The 16228-nt window shown below is 37.9% G+C and overlaps 1 protein-coding gene across 3 annotated transcripts in view; it reads left to right on the forward strand.

Moving 5' to 3' along the window:
• LOC145269308 (nephrocystin-4-like) overlaps window positions 1–16228 on the forward strand; it is a 380704-nt gene that overhangs the window by 23670 nt on the left and 340806 nt on the right. For all 3 annotated transcript variants that reach the window (XM_080125012.1, XM_080125026.1, XM_080125018.1), the window contains exon 4: window positions 6970–7028. In XM_080125012.1, the coding sequence (XP_079981138.1) occupies window positions 6970–7028 (59 nt within the window). The remainder of the gene's footprint in view (window positions 1–6969; window positions 7029–16228) is intronic.

The raw sequence follows: 16228 nt of genomic DNA on the forward strand, positions 1-16228 counted from the left end.
AAGTACTTTGCTTTTCTATCGTCAGTATACGGGGGAAGAAAAAGTTCAGAGGCGCGTGTTATCGCGAATGGGGGTGTTGCCAAAACGCGTGGCAAAGTGTCGGTGTTCAGATCTTTATTCACATTTTATCAGTATCGGTTGGTTGCAACTTCTCCTCTCCCAATATGTCCACAAGTGGCGGTCAACTAATCAGCGGCTGTGCTTTTGTTGCGAGGTCCAGTAACATCCCGCTGAACTCTGAACACCCGGACGCAGAAGGAAAAAAAAAGAAATAAAAAAAAAATGACCATTAAAATTATTGAAGAGAAAACGGTTTTTAGTTTTAACGAGCCTCGTCGCCCACCACTCCTCTTGCCAACGATCCCAGACTAAATTACTACGTCATTAAAGGGAACAAATGTCCGCACGCCAGGAAAGGCGGATTGTCATAGTCAATTACCATTCAACGGGTTCCCTTTACCCATTTCCATGGTGGTCTTCTATCAACAGATAATTATTATTTCGGTCAAGCAAAAAACACCAGACCCCGTGGATCAGCGACTTCTTTAGCCTCGCTGTCAGCCGTACTGTTCCTTAGACTGGATTTTATGACCTCATCGGTACTTCAACAACCAATCTCCCTATCTTTGTTTCCAAGTGGCTCTCATGGACAATTTCCATTTACGCTTAGTGATTAACTTTTGGTGGTCTGTCGATTAACATAAGTGTCCACCTGTCCTGCTTAGGAATTATTTTTATGACTTCTATTTCATGCACATATACCCTTTGGCTATCCATTCTTGTGGGGGGGGGTCATTTGGATTATCTGTTAAAAACACCTTCTCCTTTCCATCATCCTATTATCATTATCGTCATCATTAGATTCAACCGTGCAAATTCTCCTGAATTTGTGTCAATGGGACCACCCAGGCAACAGGCTGATTCTTAATCTACTAGCAAGGTCTTATTGGCATTGTCTGGCCCCCATCAGGTCACAATTGTACTCTACATTACACTGTAGAGAACCTACTGTTGAGTTTATAAACTTATTTTTATATATAATGGCTTGAACTAAAGTTTAAAATGCAAAAGTCAAGCATCATGGTTCAGTTGTGCTCTAAACAGAAACATTCATTTCAAACATGCCCTTGTAATATCAAAGAACTTACTGTTGATTTTTATATGTTAGCTCTTTCTGCTTGTGTGGTAATAAAACTTCTCAAATGCACTTGTGATGTTAGGCTGTATAAGTTATTAACTTTAGTCAAAATTGCCTGTTCCTTCTTTCATCAGATTTTTTTTAAAGCTTATCAATTCTCATTGAAGACATTCTGATACAAAACCTATCTAAGAACACTGCCAGGTACATAAAGTACATTTGTGTGAAATTTCATGACGGTCTTCCGGATGTTAAAGGTTCAATTCTCGCAATAAAATAAAATTTGCCTACTTAACACTTCTATCTGGTTATAGCTGATAGAATGAGAACAATCTACCTCTGTGAATTGAACAAATGGTTCAGTTCGAAATTCTGTATAGATTCCAAAGTTTAACATAAAGATGAACCTGATGGTCAGATCTAGAAGTGTAAACCATGTTTAGTTTCAGAACAGTTTCCGATGGTTCATTGTTCTAAACAAGTCTTGAGAGGTGACTGGTTTGCAGGAGACAGAACAGTTTCCGATGGTTCGTTGTTACACACAAGTCCTGAGAGGTGACTGGTTTGCAGTAGACAGTTCCACAGAGCAAAATATTCTTACCATGTCGAGACGGAAAAAACATGTGAAATTGCTACAGAAAAGGTTTAATATTTATGGAGCAATTCTGGTTTCTGATTGGTTGGTAGCAGAACGTGAATTAATTTGATTCGTCAGTTCCTAGCAGCATCGTTTATAAATAGAATCGCCCGACTGTGTGGGATCATACCCCATTATTAATCAAAAATATCGCAACATCAGAGGTTACATCAGCTGAAATGTTGTTAGAATGAAAATAGCAGCTGGAATAGTAAAAACTATCAATTCTTATTTCCAAAAACGTTCAACAACATTTTTATCACTAAACATGCAGACTGAATGTGTTCAATAGAAAGTGATGCGTTTGCCAGTATTCATTCAATGATTTAGATTCATATAAAAAAAAAAAAATTAGGGTCACTGAATTGCAGTGCGTTCAAATGTTGTCTCAACCTGCCATATACTGAAAATGGATTTGACATCATATTGCTAGAAGAGAGGGTAAGGGAGAAAGGTAAACCAGTTCATATGAAGCTTTGGGGCAAGCACTACCATCGATGATAAACTAAGGGGTCAAGGGCCCACGAATATCCATAACTTAGAATATACTCTGTCACCAGCAAGAGAGAAGACAATGTCAATATCACAATAAAATGTCTCTTCAAATTCAAAATATTCTTCATTTCTTTGTTGTGAAAGTTTAATTCCAGCTGTCACAATCATGGGACGAGTGATGGCATGAGGTTAAATTTGATTGTGATTTGCAATCAATAATAGTCTGTTCGATTATCTATATATTTTGTTTGTGACTTACAAGACGTTTGACCTCATCTCGGGCATCAAGCAGGTACATTATAAGAATATCTATTACTGTTCAATTTATTGCTTTTAAAAAAAATTTTTTTGGTGCTTGTACAATATGAGGCACAGATGAAAATCACATTCCAAATAAAAACTTTTTGATATACTTACATGTCATGCAAAAGTAAATATCTTCACCAAAAATTAGGAAAAATTGAGTAGAATTTTAAAGATAAAAATCAGTTTCTGTGTTTTGCTGATCGTCCATTCATTATTTCTTGGTTGAATGACAGACTGGTTATCTCCCCTTGCTTTATGGATTTCTACTCTCAGCAATGGGGGATCATTAAAATATGATAAAACTGGGGTTTATTTTTAATTAAAATTCTACTTGATAATTTTTCCTAATTTTTAGTGTAGATATTTATTTTTGCAAGATACGTAAGTATATCAAATAGTGTCGTGGTGTTAGTATTTGAATAATTGATGAAGAAGAACACAGGAACAGTTAAATAAATACATATTAACAAAAATACATGAAAAAGGTAAATTCAGCAATATCTTTGCTCAACTGCTGAGTGGGTAACGACCACGCTCTCCGCGTGTCTGTCTCTGAATGATTTGCTAAACTGGTCCTCATTCCCCGGAAGTGATTTCATGGAATAGTTCATTATTCCAGGCAGTAGGGGTGCATCCCTAACAAATAGTTTTCCCATTAATTTATTTGAAATTGAGATTTTTATCTGTGCCCGATTCTGTAAATACCAATTTTTTGGTTCCCCAAAAAAAGGAGGGTGGACCTTGTCGGTTGCGTGACACTGCTGTCCGAACTTTCACTTTCTGGTTACCACTTGACGTGTCTTCTCTCCACTCCAAAATAAACTTCTGCAACTTTAGCTGTTCTCTCCTCGAATCCGACTTTTCTCTTCTACAAATACAACTTCTCTGCTTGCAATCTAACTTCAGAATGCTTTCCTTCCCCAAATCACTCCTCTTTTATCTCTAATCAGGAGCATCTCATTTGCATACCTCGTGGTCACCCTGTAGGCATATAAAGAAACAGGGCAGCCATTTTTGTTTCTTTATTCTTCATTATGAACATGAGGTAAGCCACACAAAAACGCGGTCGGTCGTTCTTGTTTCTTTTTTCTTCATTTACACCACACGCCCCCCTGATCTTCGAGATCAATAGGATACTTCGTAATCCTCCATCCAAGCAGGCCGCCTCCTCTCACGTCGAGGCCTCTGGGGGACAACTTCTCGGGGGTTAACGTTTTCAGGTTCACTACAACGCGGGCCTAAGTCAGGTCGAGCAGCATCATTTGCTTCTCGGTGGCCCTCGATTTCCCCTTCTTCACTGCCCTCACTGCATACCGGCAATGTCACACGACGCAGGTCTAAGATATGCCAGGGAACGCCATTCACCATCACATTGTTCTTCGACTGCAATCCTGTTACGACCCCTCTTTTCCAACGAGTGGTGCATTGGGGGGTTTCACCCACACCTCTTCACCTACTTTGATAGTGGCTTCTTCACTCTCAATTCCTGCTGTTTTGTTGCACGGATGCCGCCACTTATATGTGAAAACGGCCCTATGCCCTCCCAGCCATCAGTGCCTGTTTGTCGTTTAATAAAGCTGCATGCTATCCTGAGCCAGCCAGCGATAGAATAGTGCCCGACCAGCCTCCCGCAGACTGAGAAGAGTTCTCGCCTCCTTCGTCACATGGGTTGACTGCAAAACTGGCGAAGTTTGATGGCGTGAGGTGGACGGTGGAATGGAAATGGATCTCCGGGCCCCCAGAACTATAGAAGATGTGGTCACCCTGCTGCCGCTATACTTAGAGGGGGAAGCCCTCACGATTTACCAGCAGATGCGAGATGAAGACAAGGAAGACCTTGCCTTAGTGGAGCAAAGGCTGAAATTGGCCTTCGCTGAAGGCCCATTTGAAGCACTTGGCAAGCTGTCAAGTTTAAGGTGGACCGGCAAGTCCGTTGACGTCTTTGCGGCAGAGATCAGGAGACTGGCAGGGTTGGCTGGTTACGTGGGGAGGAGCCTGGAGATGACGGTAAAGCTGTACCTAGTGAACGGCTTCCCAGAGGAAATCTCTGTGAACATGCAGAGAATCACGGGGATCCATTCTATGGAAGTGGACGATCTCTTGGTCCATGCCAGAGTCCTAGTGAAAAATGTTAAAAGCCTAATCTTGTTTTTGGTAGGCTGAACAACGCCAGTAGTGGAAACACTCCTTTTTCTTCCCCTGTCCACGGTTTCAGAATTCCTTCTTTTATCTCCAATCAGGAGCATCTCATTTGCATACCTTGTGGTCACCCTGTAGGCATATAAAGAAACAGGGCAGCCATTTTTGTTTCTTTCTTCTTCATTATGAACACGAGGTAAGCCACACAAAAACGCGGTCGGTCGTTCGTTCTTGTTTCTTTTTTCTTCATTTACACCACAGACCTGTAAATTCACGCTTGTCCGTTCATCTGTCCACACTTTTCTCAATAACTATGCCTTGGAATTTTTAAAAATTTTGCTCAAACATTAAACATGATATAAGTAAAAAAGTAAGAGAACAGATTTTCCGGGAAAACTGTGGTTGCACCCCTAGGCTAAAATCGACACTTATGTGCTTATTAAAAAAAAAAATTGATGTCTTGGACTTTTATAAAACTTTCTGAAAAGTTGTAACTAACTGATTTCTATATAATTTTGTTTGTCTATACTTCGTGATAACTCTTGAGTGTGCCCCAGGGGCTTTTTTAGGGCTAATAAGATAACTCCATTTTTGGGATTATTTTACCATATATGTCTAGCAGTTTTACATGGTGCTGAACTCAAATTTAAATATGCTAAGACCTTGGGGACTTTTGGGGATAAATGGCGGCGGGGAGTGTGGGGGGGGGGGGCAAATAATGAACGGAGTCATTTCTTTTTTTGCATGGTGCAGAACTCAAATTTACATATGTTAAGGCCTAAAACTGCACCGTTTGTTCATTTTCACCAGGATTTGACATACCCTAGGGACTTTTGGGGCTAAATTAAGGCGGGGGGGGGGGGGAATGCTGAACTTAGTCATGTTTTTATGCCTTGTTCACTGTGCACTCATGGGGGACCATGCATGCTTCACTTGTTTTTTTTTTGTGAGTTGAAATAAAACCGGTTTCAGTTTTTGAGATAAGAATTGATAACTTATATCCTTACAGTTGTTTGGACCAGTATTCTTGTCTTGTTTGTTATTTTCACAATGTTTTTCACCCCATGTAATATCCAGCCTTTTTCACATCCATGTTTTCCAACATTAACATCTTTATGGATTATCTTGGAACCTATACGGAACTCAGAGCTGGAGTCTGGACTCCTTATTTTATCCTCTGAAGTAGATTGTTCTCGTTCTGTCAGCCATGACCTTGTAGAAGTGCTAATTCTTATATCATTTGTAGTAAGGATTGAATCTTCAACCTCCAGAAGATTATCATTTATATTATTTGGATTATTTGAACCACTATTCTCATCTTGATTGTTATTTTCGCAACGTTTCGGTTGATGTAAAATAATCGACAGATTTGCCGTTTAGTTGTACAAATAGCCTCGAAGCCTATTATCACAAAAAGGGACACGCTGGGTCGACACCGGTATATAGCGATTAATGTGAACCACATTCTTTAACAAATTAAAAAAAAAAAAAATAATGAAAGATTAAGTTTTAAAATGATTAAATGTGTTTTTATTTTATAATTTAAAATTTCTATATCATAATTTAAAATTTAAAATATTGAACAATACAAATAATACTTTGATTAACAAATAAACAAAAAAGAAATAATGAAAGGTGAAGTTTAAAACTTGCATTCTTTTTTTTATTTGTTAAACAACGTGATTAATTTAAATTGAATTTTAATCATAGGATTACATTCTCAATAATCACGTAAATATAAACAAACGTTTGTTTACATTAATCGTTATATACCGGTGTCAATCCAACGTGTCCCTTTTTGTGATAATAGGCTTCGAGGCTATTTGTACAACTAAACGGCAAATCTGCCAAATAATATTTCCATAGATCAGAATAACTTATTTGTTTTTAACAAGCTTAAGAAACACCATCCAGGGGCATTAATTCTGGATAAAAATGTCTGGAGTTATCTCCCTCTTTTACATATCATTAATATTTTCCAATTCAGAATTCCTACGTGTTTGTTACTGGAGTGGATCATCTATAAATCCCACTTCGAAGCTACTATCTTATAATAAATAGATCGTTATACATTTCTTCTTGTTAGTAATCCATATCATTATCTCGTCTAAAAGGCAGTATCACATGCCACCTTGATTTTTTTTCTTTTTTGACCTCTCTGATAATTCTTCAGTTGATTCTTTTAAACTCCTGAGGTAATTCTTCACTGTAGGTAGAAAGATGAAACATTAATTTTTTTTTCACTTTGTTTCAGATTGCAATTTTATAAAGGCACACCACGTGCACTCTATTTGATGGATGAACCAATAGAAAGTGAGTATGAGTCTAACTATTTTCTTATGAACTTTGTATATTGCACGAGTTAAGACCCTTTAGCTTCAATCCGCTCAGGTATCTGCCCTTAATTAACTTAAGGCCTTTCTGTATGAAAACAACCTTATAGCACAGCTCCAAATATCAAAAAAAAAGTTTTTTTTTGGTTTTGACATATATTTTCTTTTCATTTTTTTGGTCTCTTGACAAAAGGAGGGTAGACCTGTAAATTCACCCTTGTCCGTTCGTCTGTCCGCACTTTTCTCTTGGAATTTTAAAAAATTTTGTACAAACATTAAACATGATATGAGTAAAAAAAGTAACAGATCAGATTTTCCGGGAAAACTCTGGTTGCCCCCCTAGTGGTGCCTTTCAGGTTAAAATGGCTAAAATTGACACTTATGTGTTTATTAAAAAAAAAAAAAAATTGATGTCTTGGATTTTTATAAAACTTTCTGAAAAGTTGTAACTAACTGATTTCTATATAATTTTGTTTGTCTATACTTCACGATAACTCTTGGGTGTGCCCCAAGGGCTCTTTTAGGGTTAATAAAATAACTCCTTGGGACTATTTTACCATATTTGTCCAAAATTTTCTGTGTATGTCTATTTAGCAGTTTTGCATGGTGCTGAACTCAAATTTAAATATGTTAAGGCCTTGGACTTTTGGGGCTAAATGGGAGGAGGGGGGCAAATGATTGACAGTCATTTCTTTTTTTTGCATGGTACAGAATTCAAATTTACATATGTTAAGGCCTAAAACTACACTGTTTGTTCATTTTCATCAGAATTTGACGTCTCCTGGGGACTTTGGGAGCTAAATGGGGGGGGGCAAATGCTGAACGTAGTCATTTTTTTATGCCACGTTCACTGTGCACTCACAGGGGACCATGCATGCTTCACTTGTTCTTTTTATTTTTCACTCATATTTTGCTTTTCGTTTTTTTTTTTAATATAAAACCTTTCTTTACTTCCTTTCAGCAAATTTTTCATATTTTCTGAATTGATGTCAGTTTTTCTTCATTCAAGTTTTACTTTAATGAATGCTGTTCAACTTTTCATCAGCTAATAATAAAACGATGCTCTTCGAGAGAATGTAAACACATGACTGCATTCTTACTGGTAGTTCTCATCTATGGAACATCTTACTATGGGAGTGCTTCTCTGATACTTGTATTTCTGATGGCATTTACCTGGGGTAGGTTGAGCCAGTTCCAAGTGAATTTACCGCATCCTGAATCAAAGCAGTCCATCCAGATCTGTCTGCTGCCAACTCCACGACATATCTGTGCCATTTGTGATTGCATTATCGCACACAGAAGATGCAAGAGTTAGTCGTAGCTTCCAAATCAGCATTGACAGTTGCAAGCCACATCTTCAGTTGAGCAATGCTCTTCTTATGCCATCCCGGTAGTGGTGTTGATGCTATTGTCTTGTAAATCAGGCCAGTTGGTAGATGGTGAAGAACGTGCCCAAACTGTCAGAGCCTCTTAATAAGCAGTGCTTTGTTTTTGAGGCATTCATTTTCATACCAACCCATGGAGTTGCTCCGCTGATATTATGAAGTGCAGTTTAGATATGTCTAATGCTGCAACATCGTCAGCAAAGTCTAGATCAGTGACTGTAAAGTTCTGTCCAACTTGTACACCTGGAATGTCAGTTAGTCTCTACTTTAAGATCCAATCGTTGATGTAGTTGAAAAGAACTGGTGAAAGAATACAACCTTGATGAACACCAGACCGGAATCAAAATCCTTGCTGTAACAGTGAATCTTGGTTCTGGTATGTTCATAGTAAGTGTTGATTATTAGGTCATAATCTCCCACAGGAATTTGCAATTAACGGATCAACAATGCAGACAATGGTTGCCTTTTGACAATACCAGCATTACTTGTATAACCTTTGCCCTGCCTGGCAAAAGCCACATTGGTTAGGCCTACTGCGCTCCTCACACTCCTGTTGGCAGCATCCAAGGAAGGTAATTGTAAAATATTTTCAATGCAACATCAATTCGGCTAATCGCCCTTTAGTTGTTTCAAACTCACCTGCTGTCTTTTTTGAAGGTAGCAAAATAGTCACTCCAATCAGTGGGAACTTTTTCAGTGTTCCAGATAGATTAGAAAATTTTAATGGAGCCAATTCACCACAATTTCTGGGTAGCATTTATAAGTCTCAACTGACATCTTGACTAGCAGCTTTGTTATTTTTTCAGTTTCTTTATGACTTCTGCAATTTTGGTGGCCATAGGGATAAATTGAAATCACATTTATAAGGGATTGTGATTTTTTTTTTTTTTTTTTTTTTTAGAAGGAAGGTCCTGTGTAGGTAGCTCATGATATAACAGCACCATAAAGTGCCGATGCCAACGTTAGGAGCTATCTGCTAGATTTGTGATAACTGCTCCTTGTTTATTATGTTTATTCAGCAAAGTTTCATTTACATCGTTGACACCTTTTGTTGCTGACTTCAGAAGCTGATATGGCTTTTGAAAATCATCTACAGCTGCTGCTTGTTCCATTTGGGATGATATTGCACTCTAAAAATTTTTATGATCAGATTTTGAAGAAGGAGATGTTTGCCTTCTCTAAATCGGGAAGACTACTCAATTTAACTGAACTTTTTCTTTATTCTAACCTTAAGTTTTAGGTTTAGTTTGTCAAAGGTTGGTTTCGTTCAGTTCAAACTTTGCAGAAACGTTGGCTGATGAATATTCATGAGTGAAACTTGGACAAATCTGCCATGAACTGAAGTTCATGTGTACCAAATATGATTGGATTTCTGAAGACATTGTGAATTTGATTAATGATTACATGAGTAACACGTTTTTTTTTTTAGCATGGGGGGAATCACTCTATACTTACTTTGTCTTGTGCAATGATGCCTTTCTGTTTATTTTGTGATTTGTCAAATAAAAGAATTGCAATGCCAATACATCTTGATTCTTGTCCAGAATTCTCCCGATATTGAAAACCAAAAGTAAAAACATTTTGTGTGATGTACGTACCTTTTTTTTTTTTTTTACAAAGGCATCACCACATTATCAAGGCCCAGAGGCCACTCAAGGATAAGGGTTAAAGAGTGTACAGTAGAAGTTGGTCAATATAGTAATCATTAGTAATGAAAATTTGGTAAATTTAATAACTTATATGGAACGGCTCATCAAGAACTTATTTACTTTAGACTTGAACACAACCATATTGTAGTCAGCCGGAAAGCAGGAAAACGGAAGACAATTCCACAGGCGTGCAGTTCTAAGAAAGAAGCTTTGTTCATGGAATCTACGTTTAGGTTTAGGCACAGATAAAGAGTGGGGGAAATTATTGATAGTGTTTACAGCTAGACGAGTGTTTCTTGTGAAAGTTTGGCGAGGGGGGACCATAGATTGAAGCTCAGTTGAACACTTTCCATGAAAATAACGATACATCAGAGACAAACTCGCAACATCTCTTCTGTGAGATAGAGGATGCAAGGAGGAGAAAAGGACATCTCCTACGAGGCTACGAAGTCTATTTTGAACTCTATCAAGGCAGGACAAGTCCTTTCTAGCAGCTCCTGCCCAGATGTGGCAACAGTATTCCATCCTTGGACGTACCTGGCTCTTATATAGATAGAGAATAGCATCAGCAGTGAGATATCTACTGGATCGATAGAAAGATCCCACCATTTTTCCAGCGGCCTTGGCAACAGATTTGATGTACGTGTTCCATTTAAGATCAGGAGTAATGGTCAAGCCCAGAAGCTTGTCAAAACTTGAGGCCTCCTGAAGACGAGAGCCATTCATTTCAATTGATGACAAATGTGGATTAGAATGTTGATGATGTAAAGAGAGAAGCTTGGTTTTAGATGCATTAAAAGTAACCAGTCACTCCTTTCCCCATTGTACTACGTGCTCAAGATCAGAGGAGAGAGAATTGGAGAGAACTTGCTTGTTTACTGTCTTAGATGTGGTACCATAAATGGTAGTGTCGTCAGCATAAATGTCTACAAATGATGTAAGGATATGATTTGGAAGATCATTAATGTAGATCAGGAAAAGAGTTGGGCCCAGGATGGATCCCTGAGGGACACCGGCATTAATACTGTGAGCTTCTGATTTTTGCCCCTCAACTACTACTCTTATGAACCTATCAGAAAGAAATGATTTAATAATTGAGAAGACTTTTCCAGCTATACCATAGCTAGCGATCTTATGAAGTAAACCTTTATGCCATACCCTATCAAAGGCTTTAGATATGTCAAGAGCAATTGCCCTAGAAAGATTGCCACCGTCGAGAGATTTGCTAATCCTATGCGATATAACTGTAAGGACATCTGCTGTAGATCTAGCAGAACGGAAACCATATTGAGTGTCACTAAGAAGGTTATTTTTGTTGAGATGTTTGATTACTTCTGTATTTAACACAGATTCTAGCAACTTACTCATGACGCACAGGAGACTTATTGGCCTGTACTGAGAGGGGGATGAGCGATCACCTGAATTCTTAAATGCAGGGCATACTGATGAGATTTTCCAAGGAGATGGGAAACTATTCTCCTTAAGACAACGTTTAAACAGTTTTGTAAGTATGGGCGCTAGTTCAGGTTGAAGTTTTTTGAGTACTATAATTGGAATACCATCAGGGCCAGTTGCTTTACTGGAATCAAGGTTTTTGATTAGCTTCGCAACATCACGTACAGAGATATACGTATATCACATAGCGTGTTTTCTGATACAGGAGGAAATATTGGGGGTTGGCGGTCTTGGTCGCAAAGGGTAGAATTAGCTGCAAAGTTCTTGACAAAGAGTTTGGCTTTGTCTGATGCTGACGAGATTACCTCAGGTCCATTGATAATAGTTGGGATGGAGCACACGCTTCTGTTCAGGATTCTGTTTGCTATTTGCCAAAACTGGTGGGAACCAAGCCGCTGCTCAGCTACTTTGGACTTAACAGATTGAGCATACAACTCTCTTGCGTTCCTTATTACTTTCTTACAATGGTTGCTGGCAGTCCTGAAAACGGCTTTAGTTTCCATACATCTATTACGTTTGAAGCAGTGGAAAAAGTGATTTCTGTGCGCAATGGCAGCAGCACATTCTGGAGAGAACCATGGCTGGCTGTTAGGTTTTTGCTGAAACTTTTTAGAGGGTATGAAATGGTCAATACCTACAATTAACCATTCAGTTAGGTCTAATACTATAGAGGACACATCCTTTTTAAACATGGAATGCAGAGGTAGATCAGATATAAATGTACGGAAGCTATCCCAGTCAGCCTTAGTGTATCGATATACTGTACGATGAAGTGGTACGTCTGGGGACTTATTACATTTCATTTTTATCTTAATTGATACAACAGAGTGGTCGGAAGATCCAAGAGGCGACAGAACAGAAACTGAACATAGTTCAGGGCAAGTTGTGAGAAAAAGGTCTAGTAGGCTCGCATACTGGCCGTCATTATCGGGCACACGGGTAGGTTCCTGAACAATCTGAGTGAGGTCATAGGCAATGGAGAAATCATGACAGAACCTCCCCTCATCATCGGTCTTGTTTGAGTGGGTCAACCATTCGACGTTGTGAACATTGAAGTCTCCACATACGTGAATGTTAGCTGAAGGATAAGTAGAAAGGACTTGGTCAATTTTCTCAGATATGCTTTGAAAGATAGTAACTCCGCTGTTGTGGGGGCGATAGAGAGTAAATATAAATGCAGTAGTGTGAGCTAAAGCAACCCGGAAGCACATATAGGGTAAGTTAGGATCTTCCCTGGAGATGTCCCTCCCACATGGAAAGCTATCTTTAATATAGGCACATATTCCATGCCCATGGCGATCTTGGGGGTCAGATTTAGAAGTTAAGTTAGAGTATCCTGTAATTGCAAACTCATCTAGGGAAATAGCCTGTCCAATGCCAGTTTCACTTAAAAATAAAAGGTCTGGTTTAGTCTCCTGTAATTGGGTTTCAACCTCTGGAAGGTTAGAACGTAGACCCCTGATGTTGGAGAAGGAGACATGGTAGTAGGGGTCTACGTTGGAAGTTGGAGAACCGGGTTTAATCGTGTATTTTTTCTTGAAACTTGTCATGATGAAATTTTGGAATTTGTGGACTAGGTCGACAGATTTACTTAGAGCAGGACAGAGAGGGGAAACTAAGAGAGAAAAAGAAATGAAGAATTTTTTTTTTTTTTTTTGTACCACATGATAAGGTAAAGCCGTAACAATTACCCACTAGTATGGCATCGAGAGGCCCCACCAGAAGCTACTGCATGGTCCAGATTCCATTCACCAAATGGCAATACAGCAGCCCCAGTACTTTGCACCTGCTGATAGGACAGCCTCCTTAGTGGTTAATCCAAGGTTCGGGTCCCTGACTATCAGGCGGATAACGTCAGCCCAGACAAAACGTTTACCTCCAGCACCCTTACTAGTGACATGGCTACAAGGATAGACATAGAAACAGAAAATTTCCACCAACTCTGCCAACTGTTCGCGCAAAAATACTGCCAACCTAGAAAACAGCTTTTTCTTCTCCCTTTGTCAGAAAAATCACTCATTTAAAAAATGAGGACTGAGGGACAAATAAGAAGAAGCGAGAGTAACAGGAGCTGCCGATAACGCATCCACAATGCGTTTTCTACTCTCCATTAAAAAAAAAAAAAACTATTAAGTATTGTACTTAATAAAAGTCCAACGGACATGTTTAAGGAAAAGTATGGTGATAGATTCCCCTCCCACGAACTAAAAATGAGTACAATTAGGTAATCTATTTTTGCAATCAACTCGGTAGATAAATAAATATTTATGGACGAGAAAAAAAAAAAAAAAAAAAAAAAGCTAGCATTTAATACAACAGAAATACATAAATTAAATACTGAAATAAAATGTAGTTATTAATATTTGAATCTTAAAATAAAAAGTGCGAATTAGTAGAGAAAATCACTTATCACAACAACGCTTCCGTCTCCAAACTAGTGAAGAATTTAACTTTTAATAGCGTTCAGAAGATTTTTTTTTTTTTTTTTAAATTAACCGTTAAGAGAAAGCGTGATTTTATTCTGAACTTTAACTAATCACGTTTTAAGCAACTTATGATATAAAACAAAATCGGATGGGGGGGGGGGGTTCTTCCGAAGTTAGTTGGTGACGTTATAAGTAATTGCGAGATAAGATGGGAGCCAGAAATTAGGGGTGGGGGACTGAAAATGATAATATAATGGATTGATTATACAATATTTAAGATCAACTTGGTAGATAAACATTTATGGACGAGTACCTGTGATGAAACGAAAATGTCATATTCCAAAAAGCATATGCATTGGTCAGGTAGTTTTATTTTTACTAAGAAAATCAAATTTTATCAATAAGTGATGAGGGACAGTATCACGAAGCTATCTTGAATAAACAAAGTGAGATAACTCAATAATTCAAACATTTGAGATCAGCCTTGTTATGTCTATAATTTCTCATTAACTGCTTTAAATCATTTCAAAATGATTTTCTTTTTAAAAATAAAACCACTTAACCAAGTTATATAATTTTTGGAATGTGATCTGTTCATTTTGTGATTGATACATACACCATGAAGATTTTTCTGTATTTTTGTTTTTTAATATAGGGGAATTCTGGACAACCATATACACCTTTGTTGGAATCTATAAGAGATGCAATATTAGTCTTGAATAATGTTAAAGTTAACCAAATCTTTGGTAAAGCAGTAAATCATCAAACATAATCAAATAAGAATTAAACATTATTTTAGACACGATTTCCTCATGGTAACTGCAACATTTGTCCCCATACATATACCCTAACTCTTGTGTGACCATGTGATCCCAACTCAACAAGCTCACTGACCCCCAAATGTTGTGTGTCATGGCTTTGTTCACCATCTTGCATCATTCTAGTTCTAGCTGTGTTGATGTCTTGTTCACACTGGTGTCCGTCGATGGGGAGCGAACGGGTTCACAAGTCGAAAAATAAATTAAAACACAAGAAAAACACAGACTCTGATGCTTTGTGTATATGTTTGTTGGACTATGGGAGTGTGTGTCCCCATGAACCCTCTATGCGCTAAGGCTAACATTTATGCCATGCTGAGGCTGAATTTGTCTATTGCTGTCAGATCGTGTCCCCAAATTCAAACCATGATCCATCTTCAGCCGTGCTCAAACTCTGACTGTTCAGGCGTACCACTCAATTCCAACTGTCGTGAACCAGACCATCATGAACTGTACTGTTGTTAAAGTGTCCTATTAATGACTATCGTAAAAATCCAACTTTGTCAATCCTATTGTCGTTGAAATACTCATTTATTGCCACGAACCCATAGCCACTCTTTAAAGTCGTAAAACTCCTCATCAATCCTAAATACCCACAAAGCCAAATCCAAAAATATCTACAGATCCATTGTTCAATCATTTTGTTACAGTTATAGGACTCATGGCAGCGTCACCAGATATAGGACTGTGGCTTGTGAGTTAGTATTTACCAAATTGTAGTCGGAATCCATCGATATTAGAGATCATGGTTGCAAGTACAGGTATATCTATAAGTCGAAAGTGGTAGAGCATCACTGGGACCGTTAAAGATAAATTTAATGCGATCTCTGATTTGAAGAAGGGTTCCACCAAATCACATCCATATAAATTTAAAAGGCGTGAATAAATTTGGAAAAAATAACAACATTCGATAAAACTCGAGATCGCTACATTGGCATAGAATAACAACATTTATTAACATGTTTAAGAAAAAGTAGTTAAAATTATTTCAATGTCAAGGTTTTTGCAACAAGTGTTCATTAGACAGTCTTTGTTTATATGTGACTTGAAGAAAATGCAAAAAGTTCATAATTATGAATTTTCATGTTGAGAGGGAACATGCGTTATTTTTGGAGGGAAGATAAAATCATTACGTGTTTAAGTGACATGCGTGCGTGCGTGTTCAATACATATGAAAATTGAAGTTTGGGAAATGACTTGTTGAAAAGAATTAATTCTCATTTGATATGGTACTTTCCATGTGGAGAATTTAGATCTATGAAATGTGCAAAGTTATGTTGGTGATTTTATGTCTCACAAAATGGAGTTAAGCAGCAATGTTGTTATTCTTAAAACTGCATCCTGGATTGATTTGATTTACATGCATAAAAGCTTATATTATAGGAAAGTTCTAGAATGTTCTGAACTATTTGTTGTATTACTGCACGCAAAGCATAATGTAGTCCTT

Source organism: Euprymna scolopes, chromosome 4, assembly GCF_053919585.1.
Source record: "Euprymna scolopes isolate OS-2025 chromosome 4, ASM5391958v1, whole genome shotgun sequence".
In the NCBI taxonomy this organism is placed as follows: Eukaryota; Metazoa; Mollusca; class Cephalopoda; order Sepiida; family Sepiolidae; genus Euprymna; species Euprymna scolopes.